Raw genomic sequence first — 27,285 nt, 5'->3', positions numbered from 1 at the left:
TGAACCGAAAAACGGCCACGAATAGGCCGATATCGGTGCCTGGGGCCGACTTGAGGGCGACGGCTGGATACCCAACCGCCCCCAGTGTCAATTCTACCGCCGGCTCGTCCCCAGACAGCGGTTTTTATGCCTCCTCGGGGGGGGGGGGAGGCAACGGCTGGAGATGTTTGATGCTCGTCTGCAAAAAAATCCGGTGGCGGCGACGACCAACCGTCGAACACCGCACTCCTCTGTAGCACCGGCAACAACGAATGCAGCAATGGCGATCGACATCAGATGCGAGACCTGCAGCAACAACATTGTTGTAGAGACGGTACTCAGCAAGGCTTTAGTCAGGATCGCGGTGCTCGCCTTCAGCTTGCAGCGCCGGAGCAGCATGGCGATTCGGTGGTTGTAGGGCTATGTAGCGATGGCCGCGCACAAGCCGGTACATCGGCTGGCTGTACTTGCGAAAAAAGGCAAAGAAGAAAGTGAGCATTATAAGGTTGGGGAGACCAGCGGTGTGCTTGGCCTGTGAACACGTGTCACATGTACAAAGCGGCCGAACCGACGGAGCGATCGGCCGGTTGATTTGTATAATTTCCCTGGCCTGCCTCGCACAGAAACAACGAAGGAGAGCTTCCCTAAAAGCGCACACGTGATGAAGAAGATAAATCATGCAGATGCAAACGATGGACACCACTGATTTATGGGTGCACGTACGTGATTAATACGTGACCTTCCGTCGCTACTTTCCGTTGGAGCATCTGCATATGCATCTCTAACAGTATGTATGATAACTACGTGCATATGTACATGCCATGTACGAATACGTATGGATCGTACAAATTATGTACATCAAGCTGGGTGTTTTTGGATGGAATTGACATGCAGTACCAATGCAACGCCAAAGAAAGAAAATCATTCGTATCATAGTACATCTAGCTTAGCCAGTACTTGCACAATTCTTTCTTCCGTATACATAGTGTTTGGTATACAGTAACTGCCGTATCTCTCGTACACCTGTTTCACTCACACTCATTAATTCTTTTTCTTTTCTTCAGAAATCGCTTAACTAGCTTAGCAGTTGTACTTCAAATTGTTAAATGTTGAATCTACAGGCCTGTCTATGAGTTAGTCGACTGATTTTTTTTGGGTCAATCGATTATTCTGAAGCGTTCGATGTAAAGTCGCAGATGGTCTTCTTCTACCTCCCACGCTTCCTTGTTAATATTCTTCCCCAAACCGCCCACGACCACTGTCTGAACCGCCTATCTCCACCACTTGTGCTCCCGTGTCAACCTGATTGCCCCACCCTTCCCCCATTGTCGCCCACCCCTATGCTGGCGCCATCGCTGACCAACCCTCTAAATCAGTGCACTAAAAGACATTTTCTCGATGAGCCTGCACCCCCTCCCCGGGCACGCCGAACCACCAACTTTCAAACTCACCTCTGCCGACTATGACACGTTCGTCGCCGAGGCCTTGCGGGCATCCCTACGTCCCCGGGCCTCGATTCCGCGTCTGATTCCTTCTCCCATGAGTTCGACTGGTTCAATATAAAAAACCAGACAACTTACATTTAGCTTATTGAAATCTACTAGTACCAGTAACTGTAGCTGCAACCCCCCCCCCCTAAAAAAACTGTAGCCGCAAGTCTGCAACAGAATAGAAGAGGGTGTATTGATGCGAACCAAGCTGTGATTGGACATTAGAGGGACTGTGGTATTCTCAGCCCATCAGGGTTCAAGTCCCGGTGCTTGCATTTATTTTTGTATTTATTTCAGGATTTCTGACGATGCGCATTCAATGGGAGGAGACATTTCATCGATGACGAGCTGCTTACGGTGACTTTGTAAATTTCAAGGTGATATGCCAGGTGAGTCTTTCGGAGACGCTCGTAAGAATAGGATGTGCGTGTGTGCGTTTGTAGAAATGAGTATATGTGCGTGTATATAAACGCTTGCGTCTGTGCTGTGTTAAAAAAGATGTATCGACCGTAACGTTGCCTTTCGGCATGCAGTTTGCACCGTACTAGTAGTACATTATTTATACCCCAATTTGGCGCCGGTACGTACGTGACAGCCTGACCTGTGGCACGCACGCACGTACGTACGGTGCACATGAGACAATAGCCAGAGCAGACCAGATCAGACGACACGAGAGAGAGATGCAACATACAGTAAGTACTAGCTACTACTATTATATAAGATGTGATGGTTAGACACATACATACTCATGGCAAGCTTGCTAGCTGGTGATCTCATCGATCGATGGCCTCTGAGATATGACGCGAAACTTGGAAATGTAGCGAAAAAAGACATTGGTGCACATGCACGCATACATTGCGTCATATTCATGCATGCATGCATGCCTGTAGTAGTAGACCGGTAGCAATATACGTATTATGCTAATCATCATTAAGGCGTACGCTATGTACGTACATATAGTACTCAAGTACGTAAATGTTACTGCAAAGTACATAATGCGTACGTGCCTACACAAGTCTTTGTCCCTTAACTCTCCTACCGTACATTTGTTCTCCACGTACCAGGAGTGCTTTACCTTTTTGGTTATGCCCCTGTCGATCAGAACGCTATGTAATTAATTATTTCATCAACCTACATGCATGTTAGTACACATTTACACTGCTCTTACGTACACATGCATTAATTGCATGTTACACATTTATACTGCTCTACCTACATACTCCTATATGTGTGTCAGTGTGTGTAATTGTGTATACATATCTAGGTTTGTTAAGCTTTTCTTTTCAGGGTATATATATTCGTTTGTTCAATGTGAGCGCCTAGAGCTAGCTTAGTCGATTGAGATTATTTCTCCTCGCGTGAGAGGAGAAAACAACAACCAAAAACTGAAAAAAAAAACAGCACGAATCTCTATAGCATGAACTGAGCTATATCGACCGAAAAATAGCAAAACCATTGTCCAATTGATGCCAACAGTACGATGGGTGTGGCTGTATTCGCGTGAATGATTCCTACTCTACAAGACTACAACACCCGTATATATTGCATTATACTACTAGTATACGTAGCCATGGAACAAAATTAACAATGGATGGACCAGTTTCTAGTAAAACTTGTTTGGGTGGCGACATGAGAACCAACGAATTAGAAAAGTGGCATGTTGTTAAGATTCCATGGTACTGTTTCGATCGTACTCAACTGATTGGCTTTGACATGGTCTAAATCAGTGTGTGTGTGTGTGTGTGAGAGAGAGAGAGAGAGAGAGAGTAATCATGCATGAATGCATGATGCTTGCATGTCGACAAGGGTCAGTGTTTTTGTCAATAATAGCTAATTAAACTGAATCTTGGTGCCCACTCTGTCAAGATCTCACTTCTCTTCTACTATAATAGAGGGAGCAGTTAGTTTCTTTATTTTATATATGCGGCGAAAAGCATGGATTTGTCTTGCATACTCAGGTTCATCATCCTAATCCATACATACATGCATGATGCATCCACCTTAAATTTGTACCCTAGCTACCTAGCTTAATTGCCCTGGCTGGCCCTTTTTAGTACTAGTTGCTAGCCTAGTTACTGCTATGACTTATGAGCTCGAAAAAGAGATACACCAGTCACTAGATAAAGAGAGTGTGCGCATGTGTGTAGGTGAGGCCAACTCCACCGCGCGACCCCAAACGGATGTCCGTTTTGTCCTGTTTTTGTCCCTTTAGGTAGGGATTTGGGGTCGTGTCCGGGCCTATCCTGGGATGCGGTGGCCGTGTGCCCAGCGCGCGGCCGCATCCTTTTGCCCCATCCTGTCCGTCAGGGCCAAGAATTGCCCAAATTTGCATTAAAACTAGTTTCGAACCCAAATATTTGTCTGAAAATTAAAATAGTTTTACAACCCAATTGAAATTGTCTTTAATAAAATAGTTTTACAACCAAATCGAAATTGTCTTGACTGAACATAAAATGGACAAATACATCTATTGGTGCCAACATGATCCCGCACGTGCTCAACCAAGTCATTTTGAAGATTCACATGAGTGTGCCAATCACGCATCTCACGGTGGAATTGGGCAAACTGTTCAAATGTGGCCGGGTCTTGGTGCAGGGGCTCAATATTTTCACCTTGATAATCAAATCCTTGGTCGAAGATACTCTCATCACGCTCGTCCTCGACGATCATGTTGTGCATGATCACACAAGCAGTCATCACCTCCCAAAGCTTCCTTTCATCCCATGACAGTGCAGGGTTTCGAATGATACCCCACCGGGATTGAAGCACACCAAAAGCACGTTCCACATCCTTTCTAACACTCTCTTGCATTTGGGCAAATCTCTTTCTCTTCTCACCTTGGGGTTTCGAGATTGTCTTCACAAAAGTTGACCACTGAGGATATATACCATCTGCTAGATAGTATCCCTTGTTGTAATGGTGGCCGTTGATCTCAAAGTTGACAGGTGAGGAGTGGCCTTCTGCAAGCCTCGCGAAGACTGGAGAATGCTGCAGCACGTTGATATCATTGTGAGAACCTGCCATGCCATATCCAAAGATCTTGTGATGCCACCGCTTCTAATATGACACAGCACCCGTTAACATGCCCCTTGTACTGGCCCTGCCAAGCAAATGGACAGTTCTTCCACTCCCAGTGCATACAATCTATACTGCCAAGCATACCTAGAAAGCCTCTAGCTGCGTTGATCGCCAACAATCTCTCTGTATCAGCGGCAGTTGGCTGCCTCAAGTACTCTGGGCCAAAGACCTCGATCACAGCCTGGCAAAACTTGTACATTGACATCAGACATGTTGTCTCACTCATACGCACATACTCATCCACCAGATCGCCTGGAATTCCATATGCAAGCATGCGGATGGCCGCGGTGCATTTCTGGTAGGAGGAGAATCCAAGCTTGCCAAGGGCATCCGTCTTGCACTCGAAGTATGGGTCATGAGAAACCACTCCCTCTCGGATACGATTGAACACATGCCTGGCCATACGAAAACGGCGACGAAATTTATCAGGCCTGAAGAGCGGGGTGTCGGCAAAGTAATCTGCATAGAGCATGGCGTGGCCTCTTTCCCTGTTGCGGTCCAGGTTGGGAGCACGGCCAGGGACTGACCCCCTGTATCGAGGAAGCTGTTGTTGAATATGGTCGTGAACGACCAGTGCAGCCACCACAAGATCGTCATCATCCGACGACGAATCGTCCGATGAACAAAGGAAGTGATGGTAGAAAAGCTCGTCTCCACTGTCCATACCTTTGTTGGCAAAAGGTCGAACACCTTGCGCTCGTGGTGGCGAAGAGGCCGCGATGATCACCTCGACGCAGCAGGGTGGTTGTCGGCCGGCTACAGGCCGCTCTGGAGCTCTCGTGGGAATCTGCCTCGGCCGCCGTGGTACGTCGCCGGCAATCGTGTCCCCTCTGCCACCGGCAAGGACGGCGAGGGCCAAACCTCCTCCGATCGACGACCAAAACTACGGCGGAAGCGCGGGCGTGGTGGCGGCCATGTCGAGATGTGGTTTGGTACGGACGGCGGGGGGGCTGCGCGGTGAGGAGGCGGCCGGAGAATAGCGACGGCGCTGGCGGCGGGGCGGGGCGGGGAGAGAGGGTGAAGCGTTGGGAGTGGAGGGACTGCTAGTGTCCCCGACAGGCGGGCCACGGGGGGACAAGGGCGTGCGTCGAGACCGTCCGCGCGCGTCCGTTTTACCCCAAACCGAGCGCAAGTTTGGGCCGGGGATGGGTCGAAAGCGGACGAAATCCGGACATTTGTCCGTTTGCGCCCGCACGCTGGGCCGTCTCGTTTGTCCCTTTTACCCCAAACGGACGGGGGCGAACAGGATAGGGTGACGCGATGGAGTTGGCCTGAGGGACATGCTGCAGCAGAAAGAAAGGGTCTCCAAAAGTACAAGCTATAGGTTGAGGGGATGATGCATGCTGAGGTGTGCTGTGGCCTACCCCTTCCTAGTTGTTTGGGCCCTGTCCGTGTGTGAGATTGGTTGATGACAGACATGAAACGATGGATGACAGACAGTGCAAGGGAGAGATGGATGTCACTGTCACTGCCATTGCCATTGCCATTGCCATGAGAGAGAGAGGGAGGGAGGGAGAGAAAGTACATCTAGCTAGCTTGGTGAGAGAAACTAGACAAATTTAGAGCCATCCTCCTTCGTACTAGCAACTGCCATTGACTTGCTTGCCGGCCGCATTATATATCTCCAACCTAGCTGAGCTAGCGAGCTGCCTTTAAACTTGTCTCTCTCCATTTCCTCCCATCCGGAGCTAGCTGGCTAGCTTAGGCAGGAACTCGAGGAAGAAAGGAGCCAGGGAAGAAGAGGGAGAAAATGGGTCGAGCCCCCTGCTGTGACAAGGGCAGCGTGAAGAAGGGGCCATGGTCGCCCGAGGAGGACAGGAAGCTCAAGGACTACATCCACACCCATGGCACAGGCGGCAACTGGATCGCGCTCCCCACCAAAGCCGGTATGTCCATTACACCTACCTATATCCATCTGCATTTCTGCACATGCGTGCATGCACGTTCACTCATGTCGTGGAGATGATTCAGGCCTGAAGAGGTGCGGGAAGAGCTGCCGCCTGCGTTGGCTCAACTACCTGCGGCCGAACATCAAGCACGGCGACTTCTCCGAGGAGGAGGACAGGGTGATCTGCGCCCTCTTCGCCGCCATCGGCAGCAGGTGGTCCATCATCGCCGCGCAGCTCCCCGGGAGGACCGACAACGACGTCAAGAACTACTGGAACACCAAGCTCAAGAAGAAGCAGCTGCACCTGCTCATCGCCGCCGCCGCTCAGTCCACCCATGGCCAGCAGTACAGCTCCAGACCACCGGCACCGCCATTTACCGTTGAGCACCACCACCACACTAGCTCTACCTCTGCTGCATCTCTAGGCCAGCTCCTCATGTTTGGAGTCGGAGGAGGCGACCACCACCAGCAGCAGCAGTACATGTCGTCGAGCTCCTCGGTGGACATCTCCAACAACACCAGTGCTGCTGCTGCTGCTGCTGCTGCTGCTGGCCTGCAGGAGAGCTTCATGTTTGGTGGCTTGCAGTTTCAGCAGCAGGAGGAGGACACCAACAGCCTGCTCTCACCAGCAGCAGCAGCATCTGGGAATGACATCATGACCTATGAGCATCATGAGATGATTTCGCCGAGCAGCTTCTTCTTCTACGGCGACGGTGCCGGCGGTGCTGCAGCAACCCAGGAAGGGACTAGGTTCCTTTATTAGTAATCGCATCAGCCACGCATGCATGCAAGACACATGTAGACATTGATGTTAATTTCTTTGCATGCATTTCCCCCCGGCCGCCCCATATATAGGAGTATGAATTAAAGCCATGGCCGATGCAGGTTGGTTAGTATTATTTATTTATTTTTGTTTTTTGTTTCATATATGTTGAGATGACCTCTCCCTAGCTAGATAGTTTATGTGGTGGTGTTGCTGCTGTGCTGTAATAAGCTAATGTAGGTTGTAAACTTGTAATTCTAAATATTCTTGTTTATTTAATCACCCTAAACAATCAATCATGGAACTAAACATTCGTTTGTAGCTGTTACATGCATAGGCATGGGCAATGGGCAATGCAAGGGGAGAGTGTACGTTTGCCTCCCTTGCATGCGCTAATATACTACACCTAGGTATAGGCACCACATGTACGTACAGCGCACTGACAGTACACTAACATGAATGCTTATAGTTGTTGAGTGTAAATTGATGGAGTCGATTGTATGGCCGGCTGGGTTTGTAACGCCGAACCGTCAAACTTTAACTCCTCAAACATCTCCTCTAATCTTCACTTTTCAAATTTTGAAGAGTTAAAAAAATACGAACCTAACAGAACCCTCAAACGAACTAGACCCCACATGGAACCTCTGTCTCCCTTTTCCTCATTCTTCTTTCTTCTTTCTTCCGTTCACGTGGCCAACGATGACTTTTCGGCAGTAGATGATTTGCATGCGCTAGCTAGTACTCCCTCCGTTCCAAATTACTCGTCTCAGAAATAAAAATAGATGTATCTAGAATTAAAATACATCTAGATACATCTATACCTGCGATAAGTAAAGTAATTTGGAACGGAGGGAGTACCTAGGGTATATATCGATGCTCCGCAAAAACAATATAACAGTGGCTCAATGCGTGACGTAAGCTTGCGATGAAGTAGTCGACAAAGTAGCTAAAATTCATCCTCCACGGGTCATGGCTTGGGCGCTTCTTCAAATGAATGGGTTCTTCCGCCATCCTTCTCCTAGTGGCGTGATTAGTGGCGGAGCTATGTTGTAAGCTACAGGGGCCATGCCCCCCCCCCCCCAGCTTTTGTAAAATATGTGAAGGAAAAAATTTTTAGAGAGAAAGATGAGGACAAGTAGAGTTTTTTGGCCCCCTCAAACGTGCATATTTATGTTTGGCCCCCCCAAAAGAAGTTGCCTAGCTCCGCCAGTGGGCATGATGGCATGGTCTAGAATGCAAGGAATTTTTTTTTGAGGGAAACAACAAGACTCTGCTGTGGTGCAGAAGTAGCTAGCGTTCAACAATGCAAGGACCAATTGGAATCTGGTGGGCTGCCACTTTTCCAAGTTTTCTTCATGTGGGTTAACTTTTCCTCTCTGCAGGTGTTCCTCTGCGCGTGATGCAGCTTTACTCGTGGTCGGAGATGAAGAGAGGAGCACCCCTGGGCTAGGGACGACGAGTGGGAGTGCGCCACAGTGGCCGGAGATGACAAAAATAAAATAAAAATAACATCACTAGAATTTGGCGGCCGGCGGTGGACGGGGCGGCAGATTGGTCGCCGGAGGCCAGGATCGCAGCAGCGGGGGAGGCACCGACATGCAAGCAGCTGAGCAACCGATATTTAAGGAGTTGGTTTTGGTTGCTCAATTTTGAGAGTGTTGGAACACTTCTCCTAAAATATTTAGGGAGTTGAAGATCTTACGAGTTCGACTAAGTGTGGCTTAACTCCTTAGGCTGGTCATAGTGGGGAGTAACTTATACTAGTGTCATGCATATGACACTAGTCTAATTTACTATCTTTATAATGCAAAGTAACATAGTAGTAGTGTCATAGATGGCTTCATTTATTAGCTCATAGACTTATTGTGCCTCGGGAAGCGCTATGTTACAGTAACATATTATGTTACCACAAGCACCTCTTTCCTCATTAAACACGTGCCACATAAGCAAAATTGTCTTGAGATGTGTTAAGTTACTACCTAAATTACCCCCACACTAGTAGAAAAGGGGGCAAAGGTCCAGGCCTGGTCAGCCCATTAGTCTCGGTTCAGTCCAGAACCGGGACCAATGGGAACATTGGACCCGGTTCGTGAGCCCAGGGGGCCGGCCGGGCCACGTGGGCCATTGGTCCCGGTTCGTCTGGATCTTTTGGTCCCAGTTGGTGGGACGAATCGGGACCAATGGGCCTCGCTCCTGGCCCACCACCATTGGTCCCGGTTGGTGGCTTGAACCGGGACCAAAGGCTCCCCTTTAGTCCCGGTTCATGCCACCAACCGGGACCAATGAGGTGCCTATATATACCCCCTCGCGTAAGAGCAGAGCACACTGCTCTGTTTTTTTCTGGCCGAGGGGGAGAGGGCTTGGTGGTGCTCTAGCTCACCTCCTATGCACACAAGGTGTTCGATGGAATGCCCGAGCCACACTACTTAAGCTTTCTCCTCTCCAAGCTCGACCTCCAAGCTCCATTTTCCTCAATATTTGTCTAGGTTTAGCGGTCCGTCACGCCCCGTCCCCGTCTTCACCGCCGTCGATCACCCGCGCCGAGCTCATCGCCGGCACCACCGTGGTGAGCCTCTTGTTCTTATCTTCTTTCTGAAAGGAAAAAATATTCTTACTTGTATGTTTACATAGATACTTGTATTATTTTCGTACTTTTATTATTGCATCTTATATAGTGCGATGGTTTTGGTATCCGCCCCCGTCGGCCCTCGTCCTGTCTATGATTCGGATGTGGTATATATATTATCTTTATAACTATTGGTTCATTTATTGTTTATGAAAATTATGCCGACCAACGTGATATAGATTTTATTTATGTAGGATGTATGTGAATCGGAAATTCCAACCGACCCTATTGTCGAGAGGTTAAATTTAGTTGAAGAAGAAAACAATTTGTTGAAGGAAAAAATAAAAAAAATTGAGGAGGAGAAGATGATATTGGAGTTGCATGTTGCGGATGTCGTCGATGATCACAAGATCAAGATGGATGCAATGCGCTTGAAGATTAGAAAGATTAGAAAATATGCCATTCATACCGAGGCTTCGTATCATTATGCCGTTGGATCAATTGTTACCTTGGTTGCGATTATGATCGCATTTGTTTTCGCATTGAAATGTTTTACATAGTTTCAATGTATGGTTTAATTAATTAGATGCTCTGGAGAGCTATATGTTGTTAGATGAGAACTATGTATGTACTTTGGTTTTAATGTGATGATGAACTTCTATTAATTTGGACACTTAATTATATATAATGCACGCAGATGAACCGGCAATGGATGTACGGTGACAGACACACCTCCGAGTACATTAAGGGCGTGCATGAGTTTCTCGATGCGGCTGAGGCAAACAAGCAGAATGGTTTTATGTGTTGTCCATGCACTGAATGTGGGAATACGAGGTCTTACTCTAACCGGAAAATCCTTCACTCCCACCTGCTTTACAAGGGTTTCATGCCACACTATAATGTTTGGACGAGGCACGGAGAAATAGGGGTTATGATGGAAGACGGCGAAGAAGAAGAGTACGATGACAACTATGTGCCCCCTGAATACGGTGATGCTGCAACGGGGGGAGCTGGTGAAGATCAAGAGGAACCAGACGATGTGCCCAATGATGCTGCAACGGGTGAAGCTGCTGAAGATCAAGAGGAACCAGACGATGTGCCCGATGATGATGATCTCCGCCGGGTCATTGTCGATGCAAGGACGCAATGCGAAAGTCAAAAGGAGAAGCTGAAGTTCGATCGCATGTTAGAGGATCACAAAAAAGGGTTGTACCCCAATTGCGAAGATGGTAACACAAAGCTTGGTACCGTATTGGAATTGCTGCAGTGGAAGGAAGAGAATGCTGTGGCTGACAAAGGATTTGAGAAGCTACTGAAAATATTGAAGAAGAAGCTTCCAAAGGATAACGAATTGCCCGACAGTACATACGCAGCAAAGAAGGTCGTATGCCCTCTAGGATTGGAGGTGGAGAAGATACATGCATGCCCTAATGACTGCATCCTCTACCGCGGTGCATACAAGGATCTGAACGCATGCCCGGTATGCGGTGCATTGCGGTATAAGATCAGACGAGATGACCCTGGTGATGTTGACGGCGAGCCCCCCAGGAAGAGGGTTCCTGCGAAGGTGATGTGGTATGCTCCTATAATACCACGGTTGAAACGTCTGTTCAGAAACGAAGAGCATGCCAAGTTGATGCGATGGCACAGTGAGGACCGTAAGAAAGACGGGAAGTTGAGAGCACCCGCTGACGGGTCGCAGTGGAGAAAAATCGAGAGAAAGTACTGGGATGAGTTTGCAAAGGACCCAAGGAACGTATGGTTTGCTTTAAGCGCGGATGGCATTAATCCTTTCGGGGAGCAGAGCAGCAATCACAGCACCTGGCCCGTGACTCTATGTATGTATAACCTTCCTCCTTGGATGTGCATGAAGCGGAAGTTCATTATGATGCCAGTTCTCATCCAAGGCCCTAAGCAACCCGGCAACGACATTGATGTGTACCTAAGGCCATTAGTTGAAGAACTTTTACAGCTGTGGAATGGAAACGGTGTACGTACGTGGGATGAGCACAGACAGGAGGAATTTAACCTAAAGGCGTTGCTGTTCGTGACCATCAATGATTGGCCCGCTCTCAGTAACCTTTCAGGACAGACAAACAAAGGATACCACGCATGCACGCACTGTTTAGATGACACTGAAAGTATATACCTGGACAAATGCAGGAAGAATGTGTACCTGGGCCATCGTCGATTTCTTCCGACCAACCATCAATGTCGAAAGAAAGGCAAGCATTTCAAAGGCGAGGCAGATCACCGGAAGAAGCCCGCCATGCGTACCGGTGATCACGTACTTGCTATGGTCAATGATTTACACGTAATCTTTGGAAAGGGTCCCGGCGGACTAGCTGTTCCGAATGACGCTGAGGGACACGCACCCATGTGGAAGAAGAAATCTATATTTTGGGACCTACCCTACTGGAAAGACCTAGAGGTCCGCTCTTCAATCGACGTGATGCACGTGACGAAGAACCTTTGCGTGAACCTGCTAGGCTTCTTGGGCGTGTATGGGAAGACAAAAGATACACCTGAGGCACGGGAGGACCTGCAACGTTTGCACGAAAAAGACGGCATGCCTCCGAAGCAGTATAAAGGTCCTGCCAGCTACGCTCTTACGAAAGAAGAGAAAGAAATCTTCTTTGAATGCCTGCTCAGTATGAAGGTCACGACTGGCTTCTCGTCGAATATAAAGGGAATAATAAATATGCCAGAGAAAAAGTTTCAGAACCTAAAGTCTCATGACTGCCACGTGATTATGACGCAACTGCTTCCGGTTGCATTGAGGGGGCTTCTACCGGAAAACGTCCGATTAGCCATTGTGAAGCTATGTGCATTCCTCAATGCAATCTCTCAGAAGGTGATCGATCCAGAAATCGTACCAAGGCTAAGGAGTGATGTGGCGCAATGTCTTGTCAGTTTCGAGCTGGTGTTCCCACCATCCTTCTTCAATATCATGACGCACGTCCTAGTTCATCTAGTCGACGAGATTGTCATCCTGGGGCCCGTATTTCTACACAATATGTTCCCCTTTGAGAGGTTCATGGGAGTCCTAAAGAAATATGTCCGTAACCGCGCTAGGCCAGAAGGAAGCATCTCCATGGGCCATCAAACAGAGGATGTTATCGGGTTTTGTGTTGACTTCATTCCTGGCCTTAAGAAGATAGGTCTCCCTAAATCGCGGTATGAGGGGAGACTGACTGGAAAAGGCACTCTTGGAAGTGACTCAATAATATGCAGGGACGGATATTCTTGGTCTCAAGCACACTACACAGTTCTACAGAACTCTACCTTGGTGACCCCGTATGTCGATGAACACAAGAACAGTCTGCGCTCCAAACACCCGGAGCAGTGCGACGACTGGATTACATGTGAACACATCAGGACTTTCAGCAGTTGGTTGGAAACACGTCTCAGAGGTGACAACACTGTTTGTGATGAGCTGTACTTGTTGTCCAGGGGACCATCTTTGACTGCATTGACTTACAAAGGATACGAGATAAATGGGAATACATTTTACACGATCGCCCAAGATCAAAAGAGCACCAACCAAAACAGCGGTGTCCGCTTTGATGCAGCAACCGAGAGCGGAAAGGACACATATTATGGTTACATAGTGGACATATGGGAACTTGACTACGAACATGATTTTAAGGTCCCTTTGTTTAAGTGCAAATGGGTCAATCTGTCAGGAGGCGGGGTATAGGTAGACCCACAGTACGGAATGACAACAGTGGATCTGAAAAATCTTGGGTACACTGACAAATCGTTCGTCCTAGCCAATGATGTGGCACAGGTTATCTATGTGAAGGACATGTCTACCAAACCGAGAAAAAGAAAATATAAGGAAGCGAATACATCATAAGATGAGCCAAAGCGCCACATAGTTCTTTCAGGAAAAAGGGACATCCTGGGAGTGGAGGGCAAGACAGACATGTCTGAAGATTATGAAAAGTTTCATGAAATTCCTCCGTTCAATGTCAAGGCTGACCCAAGCATCCTGATAAACGATGAAGATTATCCATGGTTACGGCGCAATAAGCAAATGACACAAGTGAAAAAAAGTGAAGACTTTCTCCCGCAACTATTATGATGATACCATGTCAACTTTGTAACACACGAGTATGCTATGCCAACTTTTTCAGAGTTCATTTGAAAACTATGAATTTAGGTCGAATTTTCTCTATAGGTGCATCTATGTTCATTTTTTTAGTAAAGTTAATCACAAACTTGTGATTCACACAAATTTCAAAGAATTCAAATTTTAACTATTCAAATTTGAAAACCAATGGCACTAACAGAAAGTTTATAATTTTTCTAAAACTAATGGCACTAACAAAAAGTTTATAATTTTGCTGACCTAAAAGCAAAAAGAAATAAAAAATAAAGCAAAAAACAAAAGAAAATAAATAATGCAGAAAACAAAACAAAAAATCTGGAAAAAAATAAAAATAGCAACAATAAGTATTTTTTTGTAAATAGAAACAAAATAAAATAAATAAAGCAACAAAGAAAACAAAAAAACTAAAAAAGTGTTTTCAAATTTGAAAACTAATGGCACTAACAGAAAGTTTATAATTTTTCTAAAACTAAAAGCAAAAAGAATTAAAAAATAAAGCAAAAAACAAAAAAAAATAAATAATGCAGAAAACAAAACAAAAAAATTGGAAAAAATAGCAACAATAAGTATTTTGTTGTAAGTAGAAACAAAATAAAATAAATAAAGCAACAAAGAAAAAACAAAAAAAGTGTTTTCAAATTTGAAAACTAATGGCACTAACAGAAAGTTCATAATTTTTCTAAAACTAAAAGCAAAATAGAATTAAAAAATAAAGCAAAAAACAAAACAAAATAAATAATGCAGAAAAAAAAACAAAAAAACTGAAGAAAAAAACTATTTTTCTAGTAAAGTTAATCACAAACTTGTGATTCACATAAATTTCAAAGAATTCAAATTTTAACTATTCAAATTTGAAAACTAATGGCACTAACAGAAAGTTTATAATTTTTCTAAAACTAAAAGCAAAAAGAATAAAAAAATAAAGCAAGAATCAAAAGAAAATAAATAATTCAAAAAACAAAACAAATACTGGAAAAAATAAAAATGTCACCTATTGGTCCACATGGCCTGCATACGATTAGAAACTCATCTGTACATGGGCCAGGATGCAGGTCCGCAGGCCCAATAGGCCCAACAAGGCAGTGACAAGGGTAGGCAAGTACTGCCCGCATATTAGAGAGGAGCTTAGCACCTGAGCTGCAATGTAGCTTATAAACAGGTGCTGAGCTCTCTCAGTTAGCGAGGTGGGCCTAAACTTCCCACCGCACCACGCCAGGCCTTTGGTCCCGGTTGGTGGCTCCAACCGGGACTAAAGGGGGCCATTGGTCCCGGTTCGTGGCACAAACCGGGACCAATGCCCCCCTTTAGTCCCGGTTGGTGCCATCAACCGGGACCAAAGGCCTCTTTTCAAAGGGCGGGAAGCGGCGGCCTTTGGTCCCGGTTGGTGGCACCAACCGGGACTAAAGGGGGCATTGGTCTCGGTTGGAGCCACGAACCGGGACCAAAGCCTTTCCTATATAACCAAACACTTGGGAGATTTCCCCCACCCGCCATTCTTCTCCAACGCCGCCAGGCTGCTGCGCTGCTCGTCGACGCCGCCGGCCCCAGTCCCGATGTCGCCGTCGCCTCCCCTAGCCGCCCGAGGTCGCCGTCGTTGCCCGCTCGCCGTCGGCCGTGCCCTCGCCCGACGCCGTCGCCGCTCGCCGCCCTGCCCCGACGCGCGTCGCGCGCCCTGGCCCGCCCGTCGTCGTCGCCCTGCCTCGCCCGTTGTCGTCGCCCCTGCCCGCCCGTCGCCGTCGTCTCGCCCCGCCCGTCGCCGTGGCCCTGCCCCGCCCGTCGCCGTCGCCCTGCCCCTCCGTTGGTCCGGCCGGCGCCCCTCCCCTATTTTTTTCATATATTATATGCTTGTGTATATTGTGTATATTGCTTCTTTGTGTATATATTTATATATGTCAGTATATATATTGTGTATATTGCTTCTTTTCAAAAAAATCATATATATGTTTGTATTTTGTATTTTGCTTTTTTATAAAAATTTATATATGTTTGTATGTTCTCTGTGTATATATGTTCATATATGCAAAAGTTAGATTTAAATATTTAGAAAAGGATTATCTATATATGTTCTCTGATTTAGTACATTTTAGGTTAGTTTCATTTCTAGAAAAGTTTTATATATTTAGGAGAGGAAAAAGGGAAATAAGAAGAGGAAAAAGGAGAAGAAGAGGAGAGGAAGAAAAGTAAGAGGAGAAGAAGAAAGGAATAGAACAGAAGAAGAAAAAAATAGAAATTTTTTCTATTTTTTCTTCTTCTCCTCTATTCCTTTCTTCTTCTCCTCTCTTTTTCTTCTTCTTTTTTTTCTTCGATCTTCTCCTCTATTCCTTTTTTTTTCTCCTCCTTTTATTTCTTCTTCGTATTCTTATGTTTTATCGGGTCTGTCGTCGTTGATATACCCCTCCCGATAACTTCAACACGAGGGGGGTCGATATACCCCCTCCCGATAACTTCAACACGAGGGGGGTCGATATACCCCCTCCTGATAACTTCAACACGAGGGGGTCAATATATATACCACCTCCCGATAACTTCAACACGAGGGGGTCGATATACCCTAAATAGCAAGTATCGTTGGTGTGAGATACATGTGGCCGTCGGTGTTGGACACTACATCTACGTCGCACAAGTGACGCGGGCTTCGACGCCCACGTCACTTGTGGGACGTGGATGTAGTGTCCGACACCGACGGCCACATGTATCTCACACCCACGATACTTGCTATTTAGGGTTTCCTCTACCGCTCGGCGACCCTCGACGACCCTCGTTCCCGATAAAAAAAGAGGAAGAAAAAAAAAGAGGAGAAGCATTGTCGAGGCCACCCCAAACCCTAGAGAAGCAGCGTCGAGGCCACCCCAAACCCTAGAGAAGCAGTGTCGAGGCCACTAATTAATATTAGTTCTATGTTTGCCACTAATATATCCATCTGTCATGTTTGAATAATAATTGCCATGTTGTAAATATTTGTAGAAACTATGGACATCGCCCGAGACGAAGTACAAGAAGAGTTGTTGGGGGACATAATCGCACGAGGAAGTGATGCTGTCTGCTCGTTGTTTCTCAACGACACCGATGGTCTAGAAGCAGCTGGCTATGATTATGATGGCTCCGGTGACCTAATGCCGGTTCAAGAAGGAGACCGTGAGGACGGCTCCGGTGACCCAATGCCGGTGCAAGAAGGAGACCGTGATGACATCTCTGGTGAACGAACCGAGTCCGACCAGGTATATATATTAGTTAAGCTTGTGCTGACTAGCTAATTGATGCATTCATTGTTTTGGTATGTACACATATTAATTAAGTCTTTGTTCTTTTTTCTAGCCCTCCAGATCGAGCACAACTTCGGTAAAGAGACGAGGCCCGAAGAAAAAGTTAAGCTCGGATGAAAGGTTTGAGATCATAGCAATCGCGCCCGACGGCCAACCGATTGAACCCATTCGGACAAAGAACGCATTTGTTGCTCAGTGCGGGGTTCTGGTTAGGGACAAGATCCCGATCAGCATCCAGCAATGGTTAAAGCCGGCTACAGAAGACCCTGAGGTGTCTTATGTCAATGATATGCATAAAAATGATCTTTGGACTGAGCTGAAGTCAAATTTCACCCTACCGCCAGAGGATGATCCGGAGAAGCCAGTTAAAAAGCAATTAATCAAGTCTTTTGCTCTTAAGAGGATGACAGAACTATTCAGGAGGTGGAAGAAAGAGCTGAATAAGTTTGTCGAAAATAAAGAGACACCAGAATTCAAGGGCAGATATAAGAAGATCAGAGATCACTGGCCCGCATTTGTGGCCCACAAGACATCGGAAAAGAGTAAGAAGATGTCGGCGACAAACAAGCAAAATGCTGCGAAGAAGAAGCATCACCATCGCACGGGGTCAGGTGGCTACCTCGCAGCCCGGCCTAAGTGGGACAAGACTGAAAATGATCTAGTTGATAAAGGGATCGAACCAGAGACAATTAACTGGCCAGACCGTTGCCGGACTTGGTTCTTCGGGGCTGGCGGAACCATGGACCCTGTATCAGGGAAGTGCATTTGGACGGACGAGCAAATGGAAATACCACTCAAGAGGCTTAAGCACTATATCGAAGCAGCGCAGCAAGGGACATTCGTTCCAGACAGAGAGAATGACGAGCTCACAATGGCCCTCGAGAATCCTGAGCACCTTGGACGGACACGAGGCATGCCAGGCTCCATTCCGTGAAAGGCTGGGTTTCCGGACACAGGTGGTTACAAATGCCACGAGAGGAGGAAGAAAGTGGCGCAGACCCAACTACAGGCGCTGCATGCTAGGGTACAAGCGATAGAGGAACGAGAAGAAAATCGCAGCAAAAGAACTGCCGAAGCTTCCCCCGAAGCTACCCCGCCATCTCAGCAGAGAAGCAGCATGGGTTCCACCAAACTGCTTCAGCCGGAGCATGTCTTGACGGCTCCTGTCAGCTATCCCGTGGATGCTATCACGGAGTCTTGAAATTGCCACCTTATGACGCAATGGATTAATATGAAGGTCAAGGCGGCTGTTGGCTTTGTTCTTCCTACTGAACCCGGCGCAACTTTTCACTGCCGGCCGATTCTAGAAGGATATGCTAGGGTGATGGTCGATGAAATAACGGAGGGATTTGAGGACCTCCAGCTTGACCACCCTACTGGTGAAGGGGAGACTCGGCTGGGTTCTGCTCTGAAGACTCCATGCCTATGGCGGAAGGAGCTCATCAACCTTTCGAACTGGATGCCTCCGCCTCCTCCTCCTCCTCCGGCGAGTCAGGGCACTCCGCCTCCTCCACCGCCTCCTCCTCCGGCGAGTGACGATCAGGGCACTCGGCCGGCTCCTTCTCCGGCGCGTGGCGGCACTCCGCCTCCTTCTCCACCTGCGCCGGCACGCCCGAGCAGCCAGCCTCCTTCTTCTCCGCCTCGTCAGCAAGGGCGGATGAGACCTGCGGCCGCTCCGGCTGCTCCGGCGCGTCGTAGTCCTTCTCCTTTGCCTTCGCCTCGTAAGCAAGTAAAGAAGACAACCGCTCCGTCTGCTCTGCCGGTGTCTAGCAGTACATCCAGAGGCGGGAGGACATATAGATTCGGTCCTTATCTGAAGACTCCAGAGAAGTTACCATATGAGAGGACCCCGGAGGAGAACGCCGAGATCGCGCGAGAAGAAGTGAGGAACTTCTTTGAAGGGGTGAAAGCAAAGAAACATCCACCTCCGGAGGAGAAGGTAGATCCGGTGAAAGCGAAGCGCACTCTGGCTGCCCTGACAAAACCACCCAAGTCTCCGCCGAAAGGGAACTATGAGCGCATTATTGGAAAGGAATTTGCCGAAGCGGAGCGGTCGGGAAGTACTCTCAGCGATCAAAGGCTGAAATGACGATGAGCTGGGAAAAAAATTGCCCAGCTCGGCGAACAAGCGAAGCAATCGTGCCCCCCGCTCAAGGTGCCTAGCGACATCGTCGCTAATGATCCGAGGATGGTGCCTGATTATAGCAATCTTGGAGATTACCTGCCCGACAATGTACATTATGATTTCATGGAGGTGCAGATACAAAGATACGAGTACGGGAAGCCTATCGTTAAAGATGAAAGATCTCTATCAATGATGATGCAAAGATTGCATGATAGGTACTTGAAAATCTGCAGAGAGTCTGGGGGGAGGAGTACTTTGTATGTGAGAGTTAAAAAGGAGCATGATCTCGTTAGAATTGAACTGTTGCCTGTTCCATTTGAGGAGTTCTTTCAGTTTTTCAATCAATTGGTCCTTGATAAAGCAACGGTCACCTGCTACTGTCTGTAAGTAGTATTGCTTCTGTCATTAAGTCTCTCTATATAGCTCAGTTCTTTCATTGCATGTATTCATAATTATCCTCACTAGATTACGCAGATTGAAGATCGTCGAATTGAAGAAAAGACAAATCGGTGATATTGGGTTCATTAACACAAATCTCACAGATGCAACTCAGGTTAAATTTCATGCCGCAGATACTGAGGCCAACTTGCTACGATCATTGGTAATAAATGAAAACAAAGATATAATACGCTTTCCTTACAACTTCAAGTGAGTGTTACTGTCTTGTGCATATTCGGTTTCCCTTATATATTAGTCAAAGTTATAGTAATGTAATTGATGAGTTATGCATGCATGTGCAATTTCCACTATATTCTCCTAGGGATTAAGCTTGAGCAGGGACTAGTAACCGTCTTAGACTCAAGACGAAAAGATCCCAGGACTATGCGGACATGACTCAAATGCTCGAGAAGTAAGTTAAATCGATCATTATCCACCATATTAGCAACTTTGTTCATTTCCTGATATATCAAGTAATTGTTTTCTTTGTCTGGCAGGGTTTGGAGAAAATTCACCAAAAAGCTCCGGGACTTCCGAAGAAGCTGCAATTTAGACACCCGAAAGTAAGTACAATAGTAGCATGTTCCGCGCATCTCCTAGTGATTTAAGCGCTAGTTTCATCAATACCATTTGGCATTCTTGCTTTATCAGTTTGATTGACCTCTATTTCTTGTAAAGTGGTTGTGGCGGGAACAAGGGAATGATTTCTGTGGATACTATGTTTGCGAGTCCATCCGTCACACGACCTGTGAGCGGGGCTACTCTGACGAACAATATGAAGTGCGTAAATAATAACATTCACAATTTTATTTTATCACCATCATTTGTGTTGGGTTTCATTCATTCATATATATATATATATATATATATATATATATATATATATATATATATATGTATTGACCCCCTTCTTCAAATTAGATGTTTCGGAAGCGGGATGAACTCCTAGCACCAGCTCGCATGCGAGCAATTCAACAGGAATTGGCGGCATTCTTTCTTGACCACGTGATCACTGAAGACGGAGAATACTATGTGGACCATGCGTCCGTATGTTAGGAGATTATATTTGTAGAAGATAATTATTGTATATATGTAGCCGGTAGTGTCGGATAGATATACGAGAACTTGTTGTTCGACCAATCTCTCGGAGAAGGAGAGGTGATCGATATCACTTCTCTCTGTATGCATATATGTTCATGACGATCTTCTGTTTCCTTCGTTTGCTTACTAGCTAGCTAGCGTGTCTAGTCCTCTCTCTATATACGTATGTATAGTATGTAGCGTTGACCAAGCACGGACATAAGAAAGGACACTTCTCTCTATTAATTATAGCTAGCTAACACAATATATGAAACACCTAAATTAACCCCCCAACCCCCACCCCCCCCCCCTTTCAAAAAAAATTCCAACCACAGAAATGCTGACGCGTGGATGCCTATTGGTCCCGATTGGTGTCACCAACCGGGACCAAAGGCCCTCCTGCCTGGGCTCCGCGCACAGGCCACGTGGAGGCCCATCTGTCCCGGTTCTGGATTGAACCGGGACTAAAGGAACAGGGCATTAGTACCGACCCTTTAGTCCCGGTTCAGGAACCGGGACAAAAGGCCCTTACGAACCGGGACAATAGGCCCGTTTTCTACTAGTGCCACTATGGCTAGCCTTAAAAGGGAGAACTGCGACGTGGCCCACTACGTATACATGATGGCTCGGACACGTGTAATATTGCAAATTGGGGTAAATGCTGGAGAATCTTTCACTAGATGGGGTAAACTAGCAGAATATTCACTAAATGGTTGTAATTTGGATGAAGAAAATGTAAATTGAGTAATTTGCGTTAAAAATATCAAAGTAGGGCATAAAAAACAGAATTCAGTCATTTTAAATTCAACTCACACATGAAGAATCAAAGTAACAACAGACCCAAGATATATAGTATGAATGGGCCCAATGCATATATAGGACAGGTCTCCGCAGCGGCGACACGTAGCCCTGTTCTCCCTCCTGAGGGCGTTGTCGTGGAACTTAGGTGTCCTAGGGCATGTCATGACATTGTATGTAGGCCTACCAGTGTTATCCTTCGGCAACATACTCATTGCGGTTAGGTTGTCCGGTTATTCTGGGATTTGTTGTGTAATAGGACTTTCTCACTACCATCTATCATTTGGCTGCATATTTTGCTTTATATTTTATCTATAAAGCGAGGCGAGAGTTGTTTCTAGAGTTAAATTTATAATTAGAACTTTGTGACATGATATAGAGGTGTATATATTATTAGGTTATGTCTTTCCAATGCTGATGGAAAACTATTGGGAGCCTTTAGTTATAGCTATAAGTTTGCAACTTGGCAGGCTGGCACCACAACCCCCACTGCAGATGACAGTACTTGCTTGGAGTAGACTTGGCCATGGGCAGTCCAGCCCGGTCGGCCCGATCCGACCCGACTCGGCTCGTCCTTGTCCATGGGCCGGGCTCGGGCCTAGATTTCAAGCCAGATGGTTGGGCCAGGCCCGTCATATTCGCGCATTAATGAAGAGGCCTGACCCCCGGCCCGAGGCTCGGCGAGCTTTTAGCGTCATGGGCCAGGCTCGGGCCTAGGCTTTTTGCACCGGGCTTTGATAGGAAGCCCAGCCCGGCCCAACAGATGTCCAGGTATAGCTTGGAGCGAGGAAGCGAGCTCGCAGGAAGCGTGGTGGTGATGTGATGAGTTGCTGCAAGTACCATTCATGTGTGGATGGATCGATCCATCGTCTTCAGCAGCGTTTCATATTTTAACTACGCTACTACTCCATACACCTAGCACTGTATGTGAAGTACGATTGGCGAGTGAAATGATAGATAGAATGAATGGTCGATCCCATCATAGGAGCTACTGTGCATGACGATCGATCGTTCCAACTTTAGATCCATGGATGGATCGATCGGTCAAGAATCAAGACAAGCTGCTACTAGCACAGAGGGACGGACATGGCGATAGAGATAGACCCATCACCGATAGATGGATGGATGGATCGGCTATATATATCGACCGATCTGTCGCATCACTACCTAGCTACACCAACAGTTAACCTGCCTACACAAACCCCTACAAGAAACATCCCTACACAAGTTTTGTCTCAACAAAAATCATGACTGATATAGAGGTAAAAGCAAGGGGGTTTATAAACTTGCACGGTCCGTGACAGTTTAGTCCATAGTAAGTATAAACTTATAAAAGATGGACCCGTCACCCACAGACATCGGCCTGGCGGCCAGGGTAAACTCTCTCCTCCAAGCTTCATCAGTAAGCCCGTGGATCCTCCTCCTTTCTGCCTGCCATTTCGGTAGCAGGTGACGGGGAGGAGAATCCCGGTGCCTTCGTTCTGGTTAGTAGTTTATGTTGGTTTTTTTCTCCTCTCAAGTGGGGCGTTCGGACGGATGATGCCGTTCACTACTAGGAAAATGTTTACCAGGAGCGCTGGTTTTTGAGCTACCAGTAGCGCGGGCACCAGCGCTACTGCTACGGCGCTATAGCCATTTTGTAGCAGTAGCGCGTTTTTAGGCCAGCGCTACTGGTAAGTTCAAGTACTAGTAGCGCGTTTTCAGGCCCGCGCTACTGCTAACATTTATGTTTTTTTAGCATTTTGGCGATGTACATGTTTAAACAGATATATCTTCTATACAATAATAACTCATCATGAACTAGTCTGTTTAAATAGCATATTCATTACCACTTGTCATCACCATCAAACAATGTTCGTCAATGAGACATCATATAACAAGTTGGTCACTAGTCATAATCACAACTCCTCATCATCATCAACTCTAACACATTGTAGCACATAATAACACATTCTAGCTACGACCTACTTCTCTCATAGGACCTACTCTACCCTCTCTTAGGTAAAATATCATAAAACAAGATAGGCATTGACGCTGCATTAAAGAAAATTGACTCTTCATAATAAAGAACGGAGATCATCTTGTCTCCAAGTCTTGGCCTACGCACAATGTTGCTTCCAAGTAGCTCTCTACGATGGTTCAAACATTTTTTGAAATCATCTATTATCATGGCTTTCTCGCTTTTAGAAATCCGGTATGGACAGGAGTGATGTGGATACTGCGGCTGACCTGGCCGTGGTGGCCGTAAGCTCATAACATTAACGCGACATCTCGTCAACATCAGATGAGGCACACAATCCATCGGGATTTTCTATTCAAAAACATAGTAATAACTTTGTAGTTAGCAATATAGTTTAGTTTTAGAAGAATTTATGCAAAAGATGTACGGATGTCGTAATAGTAAAAAATCTTACCATGATATCTCCATTGATGTTACCGTAGTTCAACACGTGCACTAGTGGCACGTATTGACCATAATGTGGAGGAGTTTGATAATAGCTATTGTAATTCTCAATATCAGTAAAAAATGCGATAAGACCATCTTGCTCCTTATAAGTTAATTGTGCTTCATCATTGTAGTAGTAGGTTCTCTCTAGCATTTTCGATACATTTTTTGAAGAATGAAAATAAGCTATCAATGGAAATAAACTGTCAAATATTTTGAAATAAACAATATAAATTACTTAGTAAATATGTTTAAGAAACTCACACAGCGGTAGAACTGGAAGCGTGTCAACAAGGACCCAAATGGTCGTATCATTTTCGTCGATGTCGGGATCACCAAGATCGAAGGTGAGAAGCATACCCTCATGAAAATCATACGCCTTGCAAAGGGCTTCCCAATCCAGGCAACCAAAATTGGATGAGTTCACAGAATTGTATAGATTTACGGCAAAATCATAACCATGATGGGTCCTTAGTTGAATTATCTTTGTCTCCATTCTTTCATGATCTTCAAAACCCATCTCCTTCAAGACATAGCGTCTTGCATGGCATGGGATAAGCTAGTCGAATTGTAAAAGACGGAAATTACACGTTGAAGAAGCAGAGAAGTCGTGCAAAAAAAACAAAAAACACTTGTCGTCGTTGCGTACCTTTTCAACATCGAAGGTCTCTTGGAGCTTGATGCTGAAGCGCCGACCTTCCACCAAGTGAGGCCTGTCGCACAGACCGCGCTCATCTTCGCAGTAGTCGCACATAGCGAATTCCCTTTCGTCGTCAAACATTTCCTAATAGGTAATTAACAATCCATCATCGAATACATATATAGTAGTTTGTAGCAAAGATCATCATATAACAACTAAAACACCTAAAATTTGTAGTTTGTAGTAGTTTGTAGCAAAGATCATCATATAATCCATCATGAATACATATATAGTAGTTTGTAGCACAAACCACGCTCATCTTTTGCATTCAATAAGCAAATAACTAATAGGTAATTAATAATACATCATCGAATACATATATAGTAGTTTGTAGCAAAGATCATCATATAATATCACTAATACATCTGGAATAATAGCTCCTCTAGGTTCAGTGGGCCGCGGTGGACACCCAAAGAGAAGGAACCATCACCGGATCATAGCTCCGGTGAGATCCCCAAAGAATCTGCCCGGTATTGAAGAACCGGCCATTCGCCAACACAACCAAGTAGCATTGGACGTGCGCGTTCTCCTTCATGACACGGTGTTGTACCACCTGCGCTAGGGACTCAAGCCTCTCCACTGATGCAGGCCCACGTGACCGCCACCAAAGAAGCTCTAGGTCGACGACGGGCTGGCTCCTCACTAAGCTGCGCTCACCAGAAGGTAGCACAACCCGGTACCAGCCCGGCGGAGCCCAGTCCCGGACATGGCCCCTTGGCTCAACCAGGAGTCCTCCGCCGAGTCGACGACGAGGATGCGGGATAGGCATCATCGATGTCGAGAACAAAATGCTTAATTATGAAAACAAAATTAATAAACACTTAGCAAAATTTGGCATGGCCTTTGCTAAAAACAGGACATACCGAGTGCCTGAAATTTGCCAGAACGTAAACGAATTGACATTTCTGGCAAAACATAGGCCACTCGGAAAAATATGACATGTCCAAAATGTGACATGTTCAAAATATGCATGACATGTCCACTGCAAATTTGCATATTAACAGGAAAAATTGCTTTAACTAAAAGAATAACAACAATTGCTTTAACTAAAAAATACCTAGAATTCTGTTAACTACACCTAAAACAACTAAAACACCTAAAATTCTGTTAACTACACCTAAAACAACTAAAACACCTAAAACTCTTTTAAATACACTTAAAACACCTAAATTCTATTAACTACACCTAATTAAAAACCTAGCTAAATTTCTATCCTAACTTTAAAACCTAGCTAAATTTAAAAACCTAGGGTTCATACCTAATCTGTCCAAGCAAGGGTTCGATCATGCATAACCTAAATTATTCTAAAAACCTACATTTTTAACTAAAACACCTACAAATTTAACTAAAACACCTACAAATTCAACTAAAACACCTACATTATTCTAAGAACCTACATTTTTTTAACTAGGATTCAAAATAATTAGGGAGGAGGAGGAAGGAGGAAGGAGGGCCGGCGCGGGGGGCGACCGGCAGGGGAGGATGGCCGGTGCGCACGGGGGGGGAGGGGAGGAGGGCCGGCGCGGGGAAGGGCGGCCAACGGAGGAAGAGGGGCCCGCGCGGGGAGGGAGGCCGGAGTAGGACGCGAGGGCGGCGTCCGGATCGGGGGAGGGATTCGATCTGGTGTGAGCGTGTGAGTGTGAGTGAGGAGGGAGGGGTGTGCGCGCGTGCCGGCGAGGGAGAGGAAGCAGAGGTGGGTCTAGCGGCAGCGTGGGGGAGGAGGCCCAGCGCTATAGCTAAATCTGCAACAGGGGGCCGAGAGCGTGGCCCATTAGTAGTAGCGCTGGCCGTGAAATACAGCGCTACTGCTAACGTGTGCTTGTAGCGCTGGTGCTGGCCGGCGCTACTGCTAAATAGCAGTAGCGTGGGGTCTCTAACCAACGCTACTGCTAAATGTCTACCTATAAGTATTTTCCTAGTAGTGGCTTCTTCTTTGAGTTTGTCTTCCGGACTCCTATCCTCCTCGAATTCGTCCATCAGGACATAGTCTAGGAGCGGTGAAGTTAGGGTTTCTCGTCACGTCGTAAGGTTTGGTGTCAGATGCTTCAAATCTATTCAAGGGATTCAATGGGAAATGCGAACCAACATGTGGTTGGATGGTTAGAGGGACTGTGGTATCCCAACCCACCAGGGTTCAAATCCTGATGCTCGCATTTATTTCTGGATTATTTCAGGATTTCTGGTGATGCGCATTCAGTGGGAGGAGACGTTCCCATTGATGACGAGGCGCCTACAGTGACTTCGTAAATCGCAAGATGATGATATGCTGGCTCGGTCTTTCGGAGGTGCTCATAAGGGTAGGGTGTGCGTGTGTGCATTCATAGGGGTGAGTGTATGCACATGTATATGAGCGCTTGTGTCGGTACCGATGTTCAAAAAAGGGTTCAATGGGAAATGACTGCAACTCCAAGGTGTTGATCCTTAGAGGCACGTGCCCGAAGACTTCCTGGTTGTCTTCGACAAGGTCATGTCGGCTCCAATAGGGTAGCAGCGACGGCGATGCATGGGCAACTCGTTCTGGTAGCGGTAGTGGTTGTTCAGTGGTCTTGATATCTCA

The 27,285-nt window shown here is 46.4% G+C and overlaps 1 protein-coding gene across 1 annotated transcript; it reads left to right on the top strand.

Annotated features, from left to right (window-relative positions):
• Positions 1-259: 259 nt before the first annotated feature.
• LOC123152625 (uncharacterized) lies at positions 260-26,967 on the top strand. Its single transcript, XM_044572124.1, has 7 exons — positions 260-387; positions 6,330-6,433; positions 6,510-7,157; positions 9,691-9,764; positions 11,032-11,125; positions 17,552-17,752; positions 26,903-26,967. The coding sequence occupies exons 1-7, from the start codon at positions 260-262 to the stop codon at positions 26,965-26,967; spliced, it is 1,314 nt and encodes a 437-aa protein (XP_044428059.1).
• Positions 26,968-27,285: the final 318 nt, after the last annotated feature.

The sequence above is a fragment of the Triticum aestivum genome, chromosome 7A, assembly GCF_018294505.1.
Source record: "Triticum aestivum cultivar Chinese Spring chromosome 7A, IWGSC CS RefSeq v2.1, whole genome shotgun sequence".
Lineage (NCBI taxonomy): Eukaryota > Viridiplantae > Streptophyta > Magnoliopsida > Poales > Poaceae > Triticum > Triticum aestivum.
Note: the sequence above shows the minus strand (reverse complement) of the source record. Positions and strands in the feature narration are given on the sequence as shown.

Bases quoted from the DNA above. Each gene is read 5' to 3' on its own strand.
- LOC123152625 (XM_044572124.1), top strand. From the start codon at position 260: ATGGCGATCGACATCAGATGCGAGACCTGCAGCAACAACATTGTTGTA. The intron at 6,434-6,509 runs GTATGTCCATTA...CATGTCGTGGAG, and splicing joins CGCGCTCCCCACCAAAGCCG to ATGATTCAGGCCTGAAGAGG. The intron at 9,765-11,031 runs GTGAGCCTCTTG...GAATTGCTGCAG, and splicing joins TCATCGCCGGCACCACCGTG to TGGAAGGAAGAGAATGCTGT.